We start from the raw sequence: 18654 nt of genomic DNA, 5'->3' as shown, positions 1-18654 counted from the left end.
CACACACACACCACACACACCACACACACCACACACATACCACACACACATACGCACACATACCACAGACACACATACACACACAGACATACCCACCACACAGACACACACAGACACATACACACACACACTACACAGACACACACACACACACATACACACATGATTATGATGATAATGGTAAGTTTTTAAAGGCTAGGCCTTCTATGCAAAGGCACAGGAGCCCTGAGTGTTGGTGTAGTGTCTATGGGGTCTCTGCTGCCGTGAGTGTGCTGGTGTGGTCAGAGCAGCAGGCGGGGAAAAGCCCCTTCTGCTCAAAACCTTTGAAGACAAAAAATAGTTTTACCTCTCGGGCCAACTTTCTTTCTTAGTAAGGTTTCTGTTGTAAGTACTGGGGATGGTGTGTGCCTACAGTGCGCTCAGAGCCAGAGCCAGGAGGACTGAATGTCAAGGACACTCTTGGCTACATCGTGAGTTCTAGTCCAGCCTTAAATTCATGAGACTCTGAGAGAGAAAGAAAAGGGCAGAGAAGGAGGGAAGAAGAGAAGACAAGGAGAGCAAGAACCCAGGTTTCTGGAAAGTGTGCTGGAGGCAGAGAGTGACAGCTTACCCTTTGTAGAAGGCCGTGGGGCCCTCCTGGGCCACCATCTTCAGCATACAGTGCAGAGGGCTGCGGTACCTGCCTAGAGGAGCGTTCATGTAGCGGGTCTTTACCACATCCACCGGGGAGGCCACCACTGTGGCACAGAAGCCAGCTCCAAAGGCAGAGACAAAGTGACAGGGGAAGTTGTCTGTAGAGGGGGAGGAAGAACAGGTTCCAGGGATGAAGTGTGTGTGTGTGTGTGTGCGCGTGTGTGTGCGTGTGTGTGCGCGTGTGTGTGTGTGTGTGTGCGCGCGTGCCCATATGGTGCAGATGATACCACTGTGTCTCCAGTGTAACCTTGACCTTCTGGAGTAAGTGCTCTGGGCTGGGCTCTTGGTTAGTCTTGGCAAGCTAGAACTCCGCAGCTCTAAGTAAGAGAGCCACAGACCTGTTTTATGTTTTGTTTTGTTTTGTTTTGTTTTGAGGAAATTGAAGTCAGTAGGCAAGTGATTGTTGCAGATACATTGAGTCTGGTGCTGGCCCTAGAACCCAGGGCTCTGCTTCGAGTCTAGGCCTCTTTCCTCATTACAACCCTGAACTGGGCACTACTTCTCTCTCTGCCTTTTCAGGGTCCCTGATGCCCCTGGGTGGTACCCACCCCTGTTTCCCTACCCACGCTCACCAGTGAACAGGTGAGAGTCCAGCAGCTTCTCCTTGATGATGTCATAGGTCACCATCTCAGCACAGTTGACAATGGCATTTCTTGTGATGTTGGGCCAAGTCCCTGTCAGGAAGGCAGCGGGGACTGATGAATGCAACCCTCCCACTTGGGTACAGTGTCCTATAGCAATGGTCTCAGCCAGGGGACCATACTTCAGCCACAGATCCCATCTTTCCTTCTGGAGTTATCAGCTTTTAAACCCCCTGCTTCGGGGCTGGAGAGATGGCTCAGTGGTTAAGAGCACTGACTGTGCTTCCAAAGGTCCCGAGTTTAATTCCTAGCAACCACATGGTGGCTCACAACCATCTGCAATGTGGTTCAAAAGCCCTCTTCTGGTGTGCCTGAAGACAACTACAGTGTACTCATAGACATAAAATTAATAAATAAATCTTAAAAAAAATAAAATAACCCCCCTCCCCCGCATCTTCACAAACAGACACCCATGGCATGGCTACGTGTGGAGTATAGTTTGCACTCTCTGTCAGAATTTCACCATGTCTCCCTCAGACCCAGGAGGAGGGAAGGAGGGGGAGGCTGGGCCCCGGGACAGTGACAGACATATGGCAGGGCCCTAGGGGACAGGGTTCCCTGAGAAGAGGGTGTGGGTGGAACACCAGCGAGGGAATGCCCTGGCAGCTCTGTGACTGAGGTGTCCTGCCCTTAAACATCACAAGGTCACTTTTCTCCTGCAAGGGATCATGAGAATGGTGGCCCAAGTGAAGGAGGGATTCTGGCGTTTGCCAAGGGCTAAACGCATAGGGAACTCTACAGTCTTCACCCCCAGGGAAGTCTCCTCACTTGTCTTACCACAACTGGTTCCACAGCTGTGCCCCTTCCTGCCTCTCTTTCTGCTCTCTGTCCTCTGACGGCTTTCCATCCTTCTATCTCCACACCTTGGCCTTTGAGACCAGGTACTTTTTGGAGCCAGCACAGCCTTTCTGCCTTCTGTCTGAATTCTGGTCCCCTGCCTGTGGCATAAGCTACATCAGCTGCCTTAGATCCTCAGAAATAAAGCCCGGAGGAGTGGACATTTCTGACTTTCTCCCTGGGTGGCCTATGCAGGCGATGACTGGTAAGTTGGACATTATTGGACGTCCTGTGGCCAGTGTGTGGTGTACTGTATTTGGAGTGTTCTCGTGATGTTGAACCATGCTTTGGGAATGCCTCCTTTCTGGACTCCCTGTCTCAGCCCTAGAATGCCAAGGTTACCTTTCCACAGGCCCCTCACTCCTTCCTCCTTGGCGATGGTTCTGTAGGCGTCCATAGTCCCTCTGTATTTTCTCTCTCCTCCAGTTCCCAGGCGTATCATGGCTTGAAATCGGACCTTCACTACATCCGTGGGCTGGGCGCAGGTCACGGCCATGGCTCCCGTGGTGCAGCCTGCCAGAATCCTGATGGCGATGCTGGAGTCTGGGGCAGGCAGAGAGAACTAGGAGTCCCTGACACTGTCAGAATCTCACCAGTGTCTGTCATCAGCTTGCCCCTCCCCCACTCTGCTCGGTGGACAACTCCATGTCTTTGACCCACACTCCAGCTGCTACCAGGTTTCCCACCCCTGGGTGTCCATGGGTGTCCCTCGCTGTCCTTGGGTGCTGGCACTCACGGTCCGCTCCCTTGGGGGTGTAGAACTGCTTGACAGAGTCGTAGAGGCCAATTCGAATGGAGGCAAAGCTCATCTGGCGGTGCAGGCCTGCGACCAGTCCGCTGTAGGGGCTGCGGGGACCCTCTGTGCGCACCATAGTCAGGATGGTTCCCAGCACACCGCGGTACTGCACGCTCTGAGCTCCCGGGTTCTCCCCTTGAATCTGGGGGACAAGAACAGGGCCTGAGGAGTTGATCGGCGGCCGGGGAGGGCGGGGCTGTGTGTGCAGGCCGCCTGTAGGAACTAGCATGATTATCAAATCAGGGTGAAAATGGCTGAGTGTGCAGCATGCTGCGGTTCACAAAGCAGCTCTTATTCCGTGTGGCATCTCAGCCCACCCACACCAGAGGGGCCGGTTTGCTTTCCCTGTCTTATAATTGATGGTTAGAGGTTGAGTCACGCTCACACCGTTACTTCCTTACCTCTATTTTCCACTTTATGGTTTACATAGCAGGGCTAAGCAGTAAAGAGCCCTGTTGACTCATGTCAAGGCATTTGGATTGTTTGGTCACGAGGTATGGTGATGGGGACCGAGGCAGTGTAGGGGATAGCCTTCCTCAGCTCCGCGAGGAAGAGCATGCTGGCACACGGGCTGATGCTGGGTAGAAGCAGCCCCTCCTTCCTCGTGAATCACAACCACTGGCCAAAGGCACCCACCTGCAGGCGGACCTTGGCGGTGTCCAGGGGGAAGGTGAGGAGGTCCGCAAAACAGGCCGCAGTGCCGGCCCCCAGGAACTTCACAACCGTTGTGGGAGGCACTTCGGAGGGCTGAAGTCCAACCATGGTCCGGGGGATGGGCCTGGTTCCTTTGCTGCTTATGGAGGTCGGAGGAGAGAGCTTGCCTGGCAATCCTTAGCTTCAGCTCAGGGAGGAAGCTGCAGGAGAAAGGCCAGGGAACAGATGGAGTCTGGGCTGTTTGGCTGTGTCCCATCTCCAGGGACCCACAGCACTCTGAGGGGTCTTTACAAAGTGACAAGCCTGGGTACTATCACACTTAACCTGCCTGAATTTGGTTTATATACTCAGGCCATTTCTCATCTCTCACACGTGACAATCCCTGTCTCCTCTGCACACAGTTAAGGGGGAAGCAGACAGGGCCTGTGGAACCATCACTGAATGGCTGAGAAAGTCGAGGTCCTCGCAGGCAGCAGGCCTGGCTTTGCCTGTGTTCTCCCAGGGTTTCGATGCTTCCTCACTGATCAAGCCCTCTGAGGTGCTTCGTGCCTCCTTCCCAAACAGGAGGAACACTCCTTGTGACTCAAGGAGACACTCATCCATCCCAGACGAAGCCATATCCCTTACAGGGACGCCTGAGTGCACACCACCCCTGAGGTGGGATTGGACTTAGGGCCTAGCGTAAGGCAAGCCCTCTACCACAGAGATACATCCCAGAGCTCTCTTATTTATTTATTTATTTATTTATTTATTTATTTATTTATTTATTTGAGACAGATGTTTCCTTAAATTTCCATCACCCAGCTTCAGGCTCTCGGATGCTGGGATGGCCTGTCTGCCTGCACTGCCGGCCTGGCCTGGACACACCTTCCTCTGTATAAAAGAGGCAGAATCCTCCTTGGTGCTGTGGCTTCCGTCTCTGGAAGGTTTCCCGATTGGTGGCCTGCTGGTGGAACCTGGCCTTAGTACTCTGCTGCCCTCCGCTTTCCAATGGGTCTGAGGTGGGTGGACTGACACATGGACGCTTCTGCTGTCTGAGGTGGTTTGTGGCTGCATGGCCTGGCTTGGACCCGCTCAAGTCACTGAGGAGACTCTTCTCAGCTGAAGACAGAATCCGTCTTATGCCAAGGCAATACACAAACAATGCCAGGGCAGACATGTGCTCCTGTCTCTGCCTGTCTGTCTGTCTGTCTGTCTGTCTCTGTGTGTGCTGACATGTGTACTTTCTGCTGGTTACCCAAGGATCTTTTTATGTGAAGGGCTTGGTTTAGCCTCAGGTGTGCTGGGAAACTGGCTACCATCACAGGCTTCCCTATGTTCTTTATTTTAAATTTATTTTATGTATATGAGTACACTGTAGCTGTCTTTAGACACACCAGAAGAGGGCATCCAATCTCATTACAGATGGTTGTGAGCCACCATATGGTTGCTAAGAATTGAACTCAGGACCCCTGGAAGAGCAGCCAGTGCTCTTAATTGCTGAGCCATCTCTCTAGCCCCACCCTATTTTCTTACAACTAGGTTTCTGTGCATCAGGTTTTCTGTGTTGAGGTCATCTCTTGGCAGTGCACATCTACTGGTGCACCAACTCAGACACTCTTTGGTGTGCTGAAGTCCTACATCCTTTAATGGTCCATTCACAGGGCCAGGGCCAGTCTTATAGAAATGTAAACAGTGTGTACCCCCTTCCCTACAGAGAAACAGTATTCTGGGCCAGTGGTTAGGAAATATAGGCTCTGGTCCTGTCTTCCACAGCTTATTTTAGGTGCATTTAACCTTTCTTGGGCCAGTAAGAATATATATGCATATATAATATGTGTAGAGATATGTCTATCCCATTGATATATGTCATTCATTTGATAAATATAAAATAAAAATAACTATATATATAAAAAATATATGAAATTTCAGTTCATCAATGGGAAACATTTAGGTACCAAAGGGTAGGAACCAGGCCAGGTGTCTTTTTTTCAGGTCTGCCTCTCTCTCTCTCTCTCTCTCTCTCTCTCTCTCTCTCTCTCTGATTTCCTCTGTGATGCCTCCTCAACTTACACTTTTAGGAACCAAGGACTCAGGCTCGCTGTCATCTCTCCCTAAAAAGTGCTGTCACTGGGAAGGTGCCAGTGTGCACTAATCCATGCTGAGCAAATGACTACCGCCTGATCAGGTATTTTTGACCACTGTGCGAGGCGCGGGTAAGAAAGGTACAGATGGAAGAGGCTTGGTTGGATTTGTGTCAAGGGTTTGATTTCTAGTGAGAAAGATGAATAGCTGGTGAAGGGAGTGGGGTCAGGTATGTGGGATGTGGGCTGAGGCCGGAACCCACCGCTGCTTGGTTCCAGTCTGGAAGCCCGGGTCCTAGTGTAGAAGAATGGTTTTTGAATCCTGCCCTGAGAAGGACTGAGGCAAAACTGAACATCATTTCATGCTTTTTTTTTCCCTTTCTCTTTTGGTGGGCTCTCCTACAGGGCAGGATGGCTTCAAATTCTCTATGTAGCCAGCAACAACTTTGAACTTCTGATCTTCCTGCCTTTTACTTCCTGAGTCCATCCCTACATCCAGTCTACAAGGGGCTGAGGATCAAACCTAGGGCTTTGTGTATGATAAGGTGAGCTACATCCCCAGCCATCGAAACTAGAGAGTTATACACCAACTCAGGAAAGTTGGAGATCTACATCCAAGCCTTTATCTGTCAGAGCCTGTCACTCTCCTAGGTTTCAGACAGTCTACCGACCCTCATTTTACCAAAAGCAGTTTAACACCTTGGGTGGAGCTCTTTGTGGGGGCTCCCCTTCCCCCACTTTTGCCCCCCATTCACTCACTGAGCTTTAGTGGAGTTCTCAGGTTCCATCTTCTGTCTGCAGGACAACTCTCTCAGGGACCTGCAGATTGCCTCCTCACCTCCCTCACATTCCTCCTCAAATGACACCTCTTCAGAGGTCCTTCCCTGAACTCAAACGCTAGCTCAGCATCATTCTCGCCCATCCCACGGCCCCGACTGACCACCCCTCAGCCTTGTCCACTGATGCACTTTCCCACTCAGATGTCCTGTCTTTAAGAACAGGGGCCTCACCCATCCAGAGCTGCTGCTGTATGTGCCGAACAAACAGATGGTGATATTATTGGAAGGTCTCCTCTTATGTCAAACTCCATCTTCACGTCATGGCACTGAGCTAAGCCAGGGATCCAGCCTGGCTTTTAGCCAGCGCATACTGAGGAGACCCCATCCTACACAGAGCTCTGTGCTTGGCATCCTAGAATAAAATCCCGTGTGTGTTTATCTGCAGGGTCTCCAGAAGGCTTTGAGGGTGGGCTCAGACAGTGTCCACAAATAACTTAGTTCAAGTTGGACTGTGGTCAGCAGAGGTGGAGAGGAGCTACCAAGAGGGGATAGAGAGAGGAAGATCTGATCTCCTGCTTGTAGGGGAACAAGAAGATCAACGCGGGGTAAGTCTGAAAGGGCTTTTGACAGAGAAATGAGGATGGCCCAGGCAGGCGGGAGCCTGAACCTGTAGGGTAGCAGCTCTCCACCTTCCTAATGCTGTATCCCTTTAGTAGAGTTCCTCATGTGCTGACCCCCACCAGAAAATTACTTTCTGTTGCTACCTCATCACTGTAATTTGGCTACTGTTATGAATTTTAGTGTAAATATCTGATGTGTAGGTACCCGATACCCATCCTCCAAGCGGTCATGATCCACACATTGAGAACCACTGGTGTTGGTTCAGTGGAGGCTCAGAGCAGGAGGGCCTGGTCGCTGAGCTGTGGGGCCCCTGCAGCTGGGAACTCTCTACATGTTATCTCCCTTGATCTTCAACACCTGTCAGGAAAAGTAGCTAAGGCTTAGAGACTTTAGTTTGCTTGGTGTCACCAGCCCTTGGTATCCAAGCCCGTGTTTAGTCTATTTTAGGTTCAAAACCACTTTGGAAAAGCAGGGCAGTATTTAAAACCAGTTTACAGATGAGAAAATAGAAACTTAAGATGGAAAGAGGTTGGACTGAAGAGATGGTTTAGCACTTAAGAGCACTGACTGCTCTTCCAGAGGCCCTGGGTTCAATTCCCTGTACTTACATGGCAACTCATAACTATCTGTAACTCCAAGATCAGGCAAAACATCAATACATAAAATAAGTAAGTTGTTGTAATAAAATATGGAAAGAGGTTGACTGACTGACCACTGGTCAGAGAACTCCAGTCTGGTTGTTCTGATGGCCAAGCAATGAAGCTGTCATCGCTACATCACCTAAGCTCCAGTCAGTGTGGTGATCTGGCTCCTCAGGGTCATAGCCTTTGTTGAGCATTCGAAACAGTTACTAAATGCTTCATAATGCCATACATGAATCTGGAGAAGGCTGGATGACGACCAAAATCCACTAACCACATGGCACTCTTGGGCCCAGAGAGACTAGGCGGGGTGGCTCTCCCAGGCTCTTCCTTCAGTCTGTCTTCTAGTCTGCCTGAGTTGTACAGTGAGACAAGCCTGAGGAGGGGCAGGTTCTTTGGAGATTGAGGCCTGAGGCCCAGAGCCTTTAAAGCCAACTTGGCTGAGGAGCAGCGAAATGCTCTCCACTTGCTCAGGCCTCGTTCCCCTTTGCCCTACAGAAGAGCAGCAAGGCCTGGCTCCTTCCCAGCAGGGAGGCACTGGATTCCCTGCCCAGGCCTGGAATGCACTGTGGGGGCAGCTGACTCTCCTCATAGTATCCTGGTGGCCTCTCTTCTCCCAAGCCTTGAATTTGCCCCGGAGCGCAGGCTTCTGGGTAACTTGACAGCCTGAATCTAAGGCTCACCCAGATCTGGAGAGGCCCTTCTTGTGGTCTGGGGACCACTCAGGCACGAGCAGAACCACCCTGTGTTCTGCTCTGCTTTGGAGAGAAACACTGAGGTTAGTCAGGCAAAGGACCTGGGTATGGCTGCTGACGGGACTTTCTGCTGGAGGGAACTCCGGTGATGTTGGTGCTGAGTCCTGTCCTGCAGAAGGCACTGAATGGAATTTTCTCCCCACAGAGGCCAGGTGTGTCTCCGGAGTTTTTGCTTCCCTGTCAATCAGGGCTTCCCTCTTGTACCCACTTTGTCCTCTGCTAATTCTGACCCTACTGTCTTGTAGCACTGCCTCATTCTCAGTGGCTTTTCTAGCTCTGTCGGAGCTTCCAGGCAGAGACAGGATCACCTTACCCACCTTCTCTGAGAAGACTGTAGTAGGGAAGTCCCTAAGTCAGACTGTCGTGCCAAAATGAGGAGACAGGAAATGAGGTCAAAGATGGCCTCAGGGCCCTTTGGTAGAGGGCTGTGGATGCCAAGGTTACACTTAGTCCCGTGTGGAGGGGGGGCTGGGCCGTCAGAGCATGCTGGTGCAGGCAGCAAGGATAGATGAGAAGGGAGCGATGGGGCTCTAACACCACTGAGGGTACTGCTGGGAAGGTGCTCTCAAGAGACACTGAAGCACGAACTTGGTTAAGAGCTTGCAATTGGGTGTACCGGAGTTTTGAAGGAGTGCCCCCAAACCATCCATCAGTAATAGAAAGGATGAGCAGACATACTTGAGTATGTGGGTGAGGCTACAATGCCTGGCGCAGTAGGAAACTCCCTGAGGGCCAGGCTTCCCAACCTCCTCCCCTTGCCGCACCTCGGTTGTTATTGGTCTGATGCCCCCTACTGGGGTACACACAACATGAGGTACTCTAGCCTACAGGGCCAACCCAACTCTCTCCAACAATACATCCCCATCAAGGAAGCCACTAGACAGAGTGACCATGGGCTCTAGACCAGGCTTCAGGCCAGAGGTGCCCTCATCATCTCTACCCAGGAAGGACCCCAGGATCCTTGCTGGAGAGGGCTTTGTGCTCCGTGGGGATCCTGGGCCAAAGGAGAGGGGGATACTTTCCATCTGGCATTTGTAAGATCCCAGCAGAGGAGTCAGCAGGACAGGGGAGTTGTGAGGAGTCACACAGATGTGGAAGTCAAGGCCCTCCCCAGGGCTGCAGTTCCTTCATCTTTACCAGGTGGGAGCTGGACTGACTCACTCTCGGTCTCTCACACAGTGGTGAGTGGTCCCAGCAAGCTCCTGGCTGTGAGCATCCATGGAAGGGAGGGTCAGAGCAGGGGAGGAGGGAGAGGAGAGGAGAGTATGGGGTCTTACCTGTGCGTCTAGCCAAGGCTGGGTAGTGTAGGGGCACCCTAAGGCTCTATTCCATTAGGTAGCAGCAGGGCCTGATGGCCCCTCCTCACATGCACTGTCGTCTCTGCTGCCTCTGGCCTGGCACTGGCCCTATGCACCAGCTGACCTGAAACCTAATTCTGAGAAGCTAGTTGACAGTCTGATCACTTGACAAGAGGCGGGCTGAGGGGAGGGGACCAGCGAGTTCCAGATCTGGTTTAGCTTCCGTGACCTGGGGCTCTTTAATGTGGCTCCTTTGAGCTTTCATGAGGAAAGCTAACTTGGTGACCAGAAGACATGGTGTGTGACAGCATTTGTCACCTTTGAGAGCCCAAAGGTCAAGGTCTCTTAGGACAGGGGCTCTCCAGGCTCCTATGCAATGGTTATAGGCATCACTTCTTAGAGACCTGACGTCTTCAAGAGGGGAGAGGAGAAGATAGGGCAGAGAGGGTAGAGGATATTTTGGCGCCAAGATATGCTTGATGTTTCAGGCACAGCGCTTCTATTTCCCACACCCCTAGGAAGCAGGATCCTAAATTTAAAAACAAAGGACAACAGATGTATTTTACATAGCATGTGATTTGCCCACATAGAGCACACAATAGTGTTTAGTACAGTCAGGTTGATCAACCACTACATACTAGTTCAGAACACTTTCATCATGGCTCAAAGACAAAAACAAAACAAGCCACCCCTTTCCCTGCCCCCCAGCTTCAGGCAACCACTCATCTTTATTCTGCTTCTTAATTTGCTTGTTCTAGATGTTTTGTTTGAGTAGGATTATATAGAATGTATAGCCTCTTGTGGCTGGTTTCTTTCACTGTGGTCTTAACACACTGTACTGTATCGGTAGGCACTGATGTACTGTGTAGAGCCCTCATGTGTCAATGCTTGCTTTACACAGAAAACTGACCGTCAAGGACAGTAACTTCCCAAGGTCACACAGGTAGGACATTACAGGCCCGACTTGCCTGTAACCTATACCACACTTTGGGTCTATCTGCAGCAATCACGATTCCTCATGACGTGGCCCCTTGGCATGGACATGCTGGGACCGGGGCGAAATGGGGCAGGGTGAGCAGAATCATTTTCGGCAACCACTGTAGGCTGGTCCATCTGCAGGTGCTGAGGTTAAGGACTGGGTGGGCACAGCTGAAGTTGGGAGCCAGGTGACATAGAAGGGAAACTAAAAGGAGAGGGAGAGGAGATAGGTAGGGCAGAGAAGGTAGAGGACATTTTGGAACTTGAGCACGATGCCATGGCAGGGTGGGTGCTGTGACATCTAGACCATCCTGTTTCTTGGACCAGGACCTGCCCACTGCTTTGGGTTCAGTCTGGAACTATTAATCTGGAGGTGGGCAGGCCTGTGGGAGATGAGTGGGGGAGGGGCTACAAGGAGAAGTCAAACTCTGCTGGGAGTTTTAAGGTTGGCTGGTACAGTCTCTGGGTCACCAGAAATACTTTCCAGGCATCTGTGAAGGGCATGATAGGGAAGTTGGGGTTCATTCTGGTTGTGGTGGCAAATGTGTTGTACAAGTTAAGTTGCCTCAGAGCTATCACTGGGAGAGATTGGTAAATAACACATTGGGCATGTTGTGTTTCAGCCCTTCACCTTGTCTGCAGCCCGTGCCCTCCTGTGGCCCTGGTTTCACTTGACTCCTTCAGGTTATTTACAGGAGCAGGATTTGGCAGTGATCTTCTTCACCTGAGGCTTTACCCCTTAGGCCTGGAACCTAGAGGTTTCTTACCCCAAGGGATGTGGAACTCTAATTACTGGAAGCTCTGTTCTGGTTGAGTGCAAGGCCTGGGGCAAGGGGAGCCTGTGGCAAGAGGGATGGGGCAGGTTTGCAGGGTGACGCTCAAGGGGCAGAGATCTGAGGGGCAGGTTGGGCTGAAGGTTCATGGCCCTTATAGGGAGGCTGGAGTAATCTGCCTTCTGGGTAGCCAGGGCGCTTGCCTCTAATTCACCCCGGTGCTCGGGAAGAGCTGACATTTCTCAAGCTTCCATTATGTGCCAAATGCCAGCCAAGCATTTTCAGAAATGTCCCATTTGAACTTCACAGCAACCATACGAAGCCAGAGTCTAAGTGTCTGTGCCTTCCAGATGAGGCCAGAGCCACAGACTCAGCCAGGCTGGACACTGATACTATCCAGAACATTCTCTGGGTCTCTTTGCAGCTGTCCATAGCCTGGTCCATTCTCTGGGCTTTACCCCAGTACCAGTTTCTTTCAGGAATCCTTCCCTGGACTCAGCAGCCTGAGACTGCCTGAATTCAGGGCATTTATTGGCTGTATCCTGCTTTGGTCGGAGTCCCTTACCTCTGGGGTATGTCTTTGGTCCTGATGCACTTTCTACTGATACAGAAGCAATGTATCTGACTTCCATGGCATCATAGAGTTGTGAGGATTTAGTGAAATGACACACGGGTGACAAGCAGGGCCCTCAGGTAGCTCCATTCAGCCTACCAGCTGGCACTGGCCATCTATGCCCTTTCAGAGTTATCCTCAGAGGGCTTTGTCTATGGTAGCTGCCCACGTGGCTGTGTTCTGACAGAAGTACCCTACCGAGTCACACAGGGGATCAGGTCCCAGTTGGACTTTCACTGTGTGAGAGATTTAAAGGACCATCAGAGGAAAAGACAAACCAAGCAAGCAAACGCCCAAACCACCAGAAGTGGGACACTAGTGTCCCTCTGACATGGGCCAGTCTGACACTCGCAAGAACTCTAGAGTCTCACGGCGACTCATGTTGCAGGTGGCTGCGTGATGGCTGCATCCTTCTTTCTGCAGCTAAGAGTACAAATGAACTCCAACACCTTTTCCCAGTGACCAACCCAAAAGACACTTGTACACAAATACAAATGCCAGACTTTTATTAAAAACAAAGGCAAGAGCAATGAATTTCAGAGCTGAGTAGAAACAAACATTACGTTAAAACATGGTTGAGTTTCAGACAATCGAATACAGCTTCAAAGGAGGCGATTCCCCTGTTCTATTGATTAATTCAATACATCATAAAAATAATTTATATCTATAAAATACCTCATTCCCAAATAAACAAGCTCGACAGGGCCCTGGAACTTTCTCAGTTATGCACACACTTATTCCATGTTTCTTCCAATATTGACGGCAAAAATAGCCTGTCCTATTCAAACAGAAGGTGGGCTCTGGTCAGCAGTAGGCTGTGTCAAGGACACTGGTTTCTCTGCTCAGAGAAGCCTCCTTAGGCCCCACAGTCAGAAGATGGGTGGATCACTTGGGTGCTGGAGTCTCATTTCCAGCTGTCACCTCATTACAGAAGGAAGTTGAGGTCCTGGTAGGCAGCTGCTAGGTGGTTTGGGACACCCTTCTGGTCTTAGCTGATTAGGTCTCAAGATACCCATGGAATAGGGTGGTGGTAGTGGCACCCATGGAATAGGGTGATGGTAGTGGCCTGAGGATGCTGAGGGAAACAGACCTGGTGTCTCTTGCAAGCTTTACAGAGCTGAGAGGGTGGCTGGTAGCCATGTCCCTTAGGCTTCCTCAGTCTTTTTGGAATACTGGGAAGAAAATATCCGTGCAATTCTGCGAGTCTCTTCCTCAGGAAGGTTGGGAGGGAGGGAGGAAGGTCTGGGGCGACAAGGCCTTTGGGCAAGGGCTCCCCTGGTGGCTTCACTCTTGTCCTGGAGAGAAGAAAGTCATCTAGATTAGCACTGAGGAGAGAGCATTGCAGTGGGTGAGTCTGGTCCTTGGGCTAACATTTCTCCAGGTCCCTGGTTTGCAAATACCTCACACACTCTGTCTTGTGGAACCCTTACCATGACATCACAAGGCAGGGGGAGCTTTCTCCACACAGGTCAGGTGCAGTAAGTTCAAGGTCGTGCAGCTCTGAGTGGCAGAGCTGAGGCAGGTGGGAATTCCACTTGAGCAGCTACCATAGACAAAGCCATGTGCTCAGCCACTTTCCCCCTTTCTGCATCTTGTCAGGTTCCTGTGCTGAAAGGCTCAGATCTATATAGCAAAGTTGCCTGGTGGGCTGAGAATATGGCCCCTAGGAAAAAGATGGAGGCCAGGGAGGGAAGAGCCAGTACAGAAAGAAGTGGAGGCTGTCCGCACAGGTGTGTACACGGCCTGTCCTATGGGAAGATCTTTCTTGGTCCCATGCTGACGGACCCTACTACACTGCTCCACCTCTCCAGCTTGTATCCTGTGAGCCTGCTAACAAGACAGGTCAGGCCTGGCTAGAGAGGCCCCAGGATGAGCACACTCAGAAACCCCATTGTTCCTTTCTATAGAGCACTACATGTCAACAGGAGGCAGAAACGAACAGCAGATCCTGGTTTCACAGCTCAGAGTGAAACAGGCGAGACAGTGACCTACCGAAAGAATGGGCTAAGGGGAATGAGCTTGTTATCCTTTCTACTGCTTGGGTGCTAGTTTCCTAACCATGGCCAAGGGGGAGGTGGGCAAGCCAAGCAGGCCCTTAGGCAGGCCTTCCTGGTGATCAAGAATAAGCAGTGTCAGGCTAGGATGCTTGGCAGAGCCGGGAGGTACAGCTCTGTGTTCTGGGGAGGTCTAGGCTAACAGAAAGGGTGTTATTTTTGGTTTGCAGTTTTTCCTTCTAAAGTAACACCTCAGGTCAGGGGAGGGCCAAGAGGCCAGTGTCTCCATATTGCCCTCTGCTCTAGACCAGGGACTTCTGAGGGCATGAACTAGAGCTTCAAGACACAACCCTGGGCAGGCCAGGTCAAGACGAGGGCCTGGACGCTATGAGACCAGTGAGTGGGTAGGACTGGGTCATGAAGACCAGGTTTAGATCAGGTTGGAAGGAGACTGCCTCTGCAGTAAATGCCTCATTCATTCCACTAGAACCAATGGTAGTGGTCTACTGTGGATATACCCTTTAGATTCGGAGACACTCATCTCAAGATCCTGAGGATTTGGTGTTTAGAGGATACTTGTCCCATTTGGTGTTCTGGTTGTAGCTACAGACAGATCTTTTGAGTCATTAGTTGTGGCTTACATTTTCTTTTATTCTCTGCTACAGTGAAAGGAAACTAAGAGGCTAAGCCAGATGGAAACAGGTCTTAACCTTTATTTACGAGCTAGGGTCTCACTATATACCTCTGATCAGAGGCACTGGTCTTTGATCATTTGTCAAGTCCTAAAATCAGATCTTTATTTCCATACCTGTTAGAAGTTAAGTCTCTACTCTGGAGACTTACCAGAAATGACCACCAGACTTCTGCTGGTGGCTCATCAAGGCTTCTGTAAGTTTAGGATCTATTCCCTCTGATCAGTTCATGTGGACAATAGACAGACATGGCCCCTGTCCTCGAAGAGGACTCAAGATAGAAGGGGAGGTGAACACGGACCTACCCAGCAGCCAGAGATGAGGTTTGGAGCTTGGGAACATGGGGAAAGAAGCCATTAGTAATAGCTGAAACGGGCCAGGCAGGCTTCAGTGAGTTAGCTCAGTTTCACTAGAGCTGGGGTGGGAGTGAGGCCAGCCATAAGGAGGAAGGGCTCACACAGCCTATAGCTGCCGTGGGGTCCTATCATCCTTGGAGCTGAAGCTAGTGTGGCTGATTCAGCCAACCTTCCTGCACCCACACCCAGACCCAGGGGACTTTATCTGTATAGCCCAGGCCTAGAGCCCAGGGCAGAGAGGGTGGAGATACGTATGCTCAGCAGTACCTGTTGACTTTAAAAGGGTTGAACAAACGTCTTGGTCTTGATTAGTAAGTGCTAAAGAGTCTCTTATCAGAGTTGCTACAGCACATAACCCTGAAGGTCTGGGCAGCGGACTCTGTCCAAGGAGGGACATACACCCATGTGTACTGGCCACTCCTCTCCATGCTACCACATTCCTGCTTAGAGCTGCACAGCATCACAGAGCAAGCGCCCAGCAGCCCAGCATGTGCTTTGCAGGAGCCGTCCTCCTTCTCCTCCCACAGGGCAAGTGGATCATCAGACCTTAGGGAGAGAGGACTCTGGACAGAGGGGCCATACGCGGATGGAACCCCTGGAAGGGAACTTCAGGGAGGGACTAGAGAGAAACATAAAGATGGAGTCTGAACACCGTATGAAGGGAGAGGATGCCAAATAGAGGCTTGGCCTGAGCTAAGGTGTGGAGAGGGAATTTCTCAGGTGTAGAGAGCCAGGGTGGGCAGACTGAGGAGAGGAGCTCAAGAGCAACATGGCAGAAAAGGGAGCTGTGAAAACAACAACCACACACCCAAACAAGCCAACAAACAAACAACAAATACAAAACAGTCGGGAGAAGCCTCACCTGTTCCTCTTTAACTTCAATGAGCTGACCTGTAAAAGTTCATGTGTGTGTGTGTGTGTGAGAGAGAGAGAGAGAGAGAGAGAGAGAGAGTCACAGACAGAGACAGAGACACTGACTGACTCTGTACAGGTCCCCGTGGGGTGGTTTTTCAGAAGTGCTATTTGCTCTGCAGTGTGGTCTAGTCTCAGTTCAGAGCCTCTTCATTACACCTCTAGATTTACTTCATGGAGGCTGTGTGCTTGTAGGGAGTGGTGGGTACAGGTGACTGCCTCTAGTCTCCTGTAAGCTTCTCCAGCCGTCTCTCAGAGGGCATGTAATGGGATGAATGGAGGGAATGCTGGTCTGTGGTATAGATGACCCATCTCACTTGCTTATAACTAAGATGGTTTCTGTTTGTGGGTCTCAGTGCTCACTGCCAAGCAGAGCTAGTAAACTCTGGTTTTCTTCCTCTGGTTTACTATGAAACTCAAATTCAGATCTCATGGAGGCAAATGACAGGTACATCGGGCAAAACACAGGAGCTCTGCTGGAGCTAGGGGTGACCCTGGCTAGACACCAGAGCAAAACAAAGCTTTTATTCTTATCTCAGGCAAGAAGCTGGGCCTCACAGGTCCTGAGCAGAACTAGGGTTTGGCAGCTCCCCAAGGCAGGCCTAGGGTTTGGCTAGGCAAGTGCTCACAACTGCCCACAAGACCCAAGTGGTCCTCTAGGTTGGGCTCATGGCTGAAGCTCTGTTCTTTTCAAGAGCAGTGCCCTTAAGTGAGAAACAACATTGGAGAGATAAAACTGAAAGCAAACAGCTGCCCTGCCCGGCGAGGCTGCCTGGACGGCTGCCTCAGAGGTTGTGTGAGGGCTCCACACAGCTGCCACCGGGCTCAACTTTCACCCCCTTGGCTGGCTGCCTTTCTCTGGGGCGGCCCCCACTGTCCTCTCCTAAGGTAGCAACAAGGACTTCCCAGACACTGAAGACAGCAGAGGACTCAGCAGCCACAGCAGTGAGCAGGGGGAAGTGGGGACAGGACACAGACCAGAGTCCCAGCCCTGGGCAGAAGATCGAAATCTAACCAATCCAGCTACAGCATGGCTGGCCCACTTCAGTTCCCTCCCCATTCCTGTTAACACCTCCCCACAGGACTCTTGTTCCCTCTGTGTCTTACCACCTGGCACTCCTGTCCTTCTGAGAAGCTGTTTCTAACAGGCTCAGCCCACAGGGCTCCTGCTTACACCATCTCCGGCCCTCAGATTCCACAATGAAGGGCCCAGGAGAGCCAGCCAGACTCCTTAGCACGCTAACCAGTGCTGACTAGTGGGAAGTTTCCGAAGGCCAGAATCCAGAGATGGGTTAGAGTCAGTGCCCTGGCAGAGGTCCCGGATCCTGCTGCACACAGCCTGTCAGGTCTTGACAGGCACAGCACATGCTGACAGGTCTACAGGCCTTCCCTGGGAGGGACACACCAACTTGTGGTTTGGGTCAGGCTAGGAACCAGCCAGTTCTGCCTTCTTCCCGACTCCTGTATATCCTCACCTAGGTTGCTCATCCTCTTTCAAAAGTTTCAGTTAGCCTTTAGCAGAACCTTCCTGTGACCTTTAGGTCTTTTCTTGAACTCTGCAGAGAGCTAGGGTCTTGGTGGTTCAAAGAAAATGAAACGGGTCACAATCTTTGTTAACAAGAGGAGCAGCTCAGCCATAAGGCCGGGGTCACTGTCATGAGCGCCCTGGGCTTTAGGAAGTTCCTTGGACCTATCTCCCTTCTGGTATGACCTGGTAAAGCTCTGCTGGCAGCTATGTAAAGGCCATAGTTCCAGTCAGGTACAGGGAAAGACAGAACCACTGGCCCCTTACACAGGGAGCCTGCAGTCCACAGCAGAGCCAGCTCTTTAGGAACAGACTAGACAGGAGCATGCCTGTTAAGCGGCCACCCATGCTGGAGCTCCTGTAAGGAGCCCTTCACCCATATTTCTGTAAGTACCCCCAGTAAAATTCATGGTCACCAAACTGGACTTTGGTGGTATCCAAGTTTTGGTCTGTTGTAGTATATCTATCTGGGGCGAATAGATATGAGTTCTTTCTCCCCAGGAAATGTTTTGTTATACACAACAAAATGGGATCCACAAATGGAGATTCAAGACTGGACTTCTCCCTCCCTTCCCCTCTCCCTCTTAGCTGAGCATTGCCTGGAACAATACTGAGAAATCACATGTTTCTGTCAGGTAGGCAATCCTGTCACCAAGTCCCAGCTCACGCCTGCTTCAGCGCACTTCCAGGCCACACCTGCTCTGGATCCCAGGCCTCTCTGACCCAGGGGCTGGCCTGCTCCTCGGAAGTAGCATCTCCACCTTCAGTTCTCTGGAGGCCTTTCCTTCCCTGGGGCTGAGAGCACTGGAAGCTGTTAAAGATCTCAGGTTCAGTTCCCAGCACTCACACGGTAGCTCATAGCACTCAGGATTCCAGTTGTAAGGGATCAAGTCCCCTCTTCTGACCGCCATGGGCACCAGGCACACATGTAGTGTACACATATACATGCAGGCAAAACATTCATACATCTTAAAAAATAAGAAAGCCGGGCTGGTGAGATGGCTCAGTGGGTAAGAGCACCCGACTGCTCTTC

General features: G+C 51.2%; 2 protein-coding genes across 3 annotated transcripts in view; both read right to left on the bottom strand.

Annotated features, from left to right (window-relative positions):
* Positions 1-9860, bottom strand: part of Ucp3 (uncoupling protein 3) — a 14641-nt gene extending 4781 nt beyond the window's left edge. Inside the window, exons 1-6 of the mRNA XM_021189906.1 lie at positions 9758-9860; positions 3604-3821; positions 2908-3109; positions 2514-2714; positions 1266-1367; positions 611-791 (exon numbers count right to left, since the gene is read on the bottom strand). Of these exons, the coding sequence (XP_021045565.1) occupies positions 611-791; positions 1266-1367; positions 2514-2714; positions 2908-3109; positions 3604-3729 (812 nt within the window). The 5' untranslated portion in view covers positions 3730-3821; positions 9758-9860. The remainder of the gene's footprint in view (positions 1-610; positions 792-1265; positions 1368-2513; positions 2715-2907; positions 3110-3603; positions 3822-9757) is intronic.
* A 2784-nt stretch (positions 9861-12644) lies between these two features.
* Positions 12645-18654, bottom strand: part of C2cd3 (C2 domain containing 3 centriole elongation regulator) — a 103745-nt gene continuing 97735 nt past the window's right edge. For both annotated transcript variants that reach the window (XM_021219180.2, XM_029542617.1), the window contains one exon: positions 12645-13437. In XM_021219180.2, coding sequence (XP_021074839.1) covers positions 13288-13437 — 150 coding nt within the window. In that variant the 3' untranslated portion in view covers positions 12645-13287. The remainder of the gene's footprint in view (positions 13438-18654) is intronic.

The sequence above is a fragment of the Mus pahari genome, chromosome 1 (assembly GCF_900095145.1).
Source record: "Mus pahari chromosome 1, PAHARI_EIJ_v1.1, whole genome shotgun sequence".
NCBI lineage: Eukaryota > Metazoa > Chordata > Mammalia > Rodentia > Muridae > Mus > Mus pahari.
The sequence above is the reverse complement of the archived record's forward strand: the minus strand, read 5'-3'. Positions and strand labels throughout refer to the sequence as shown.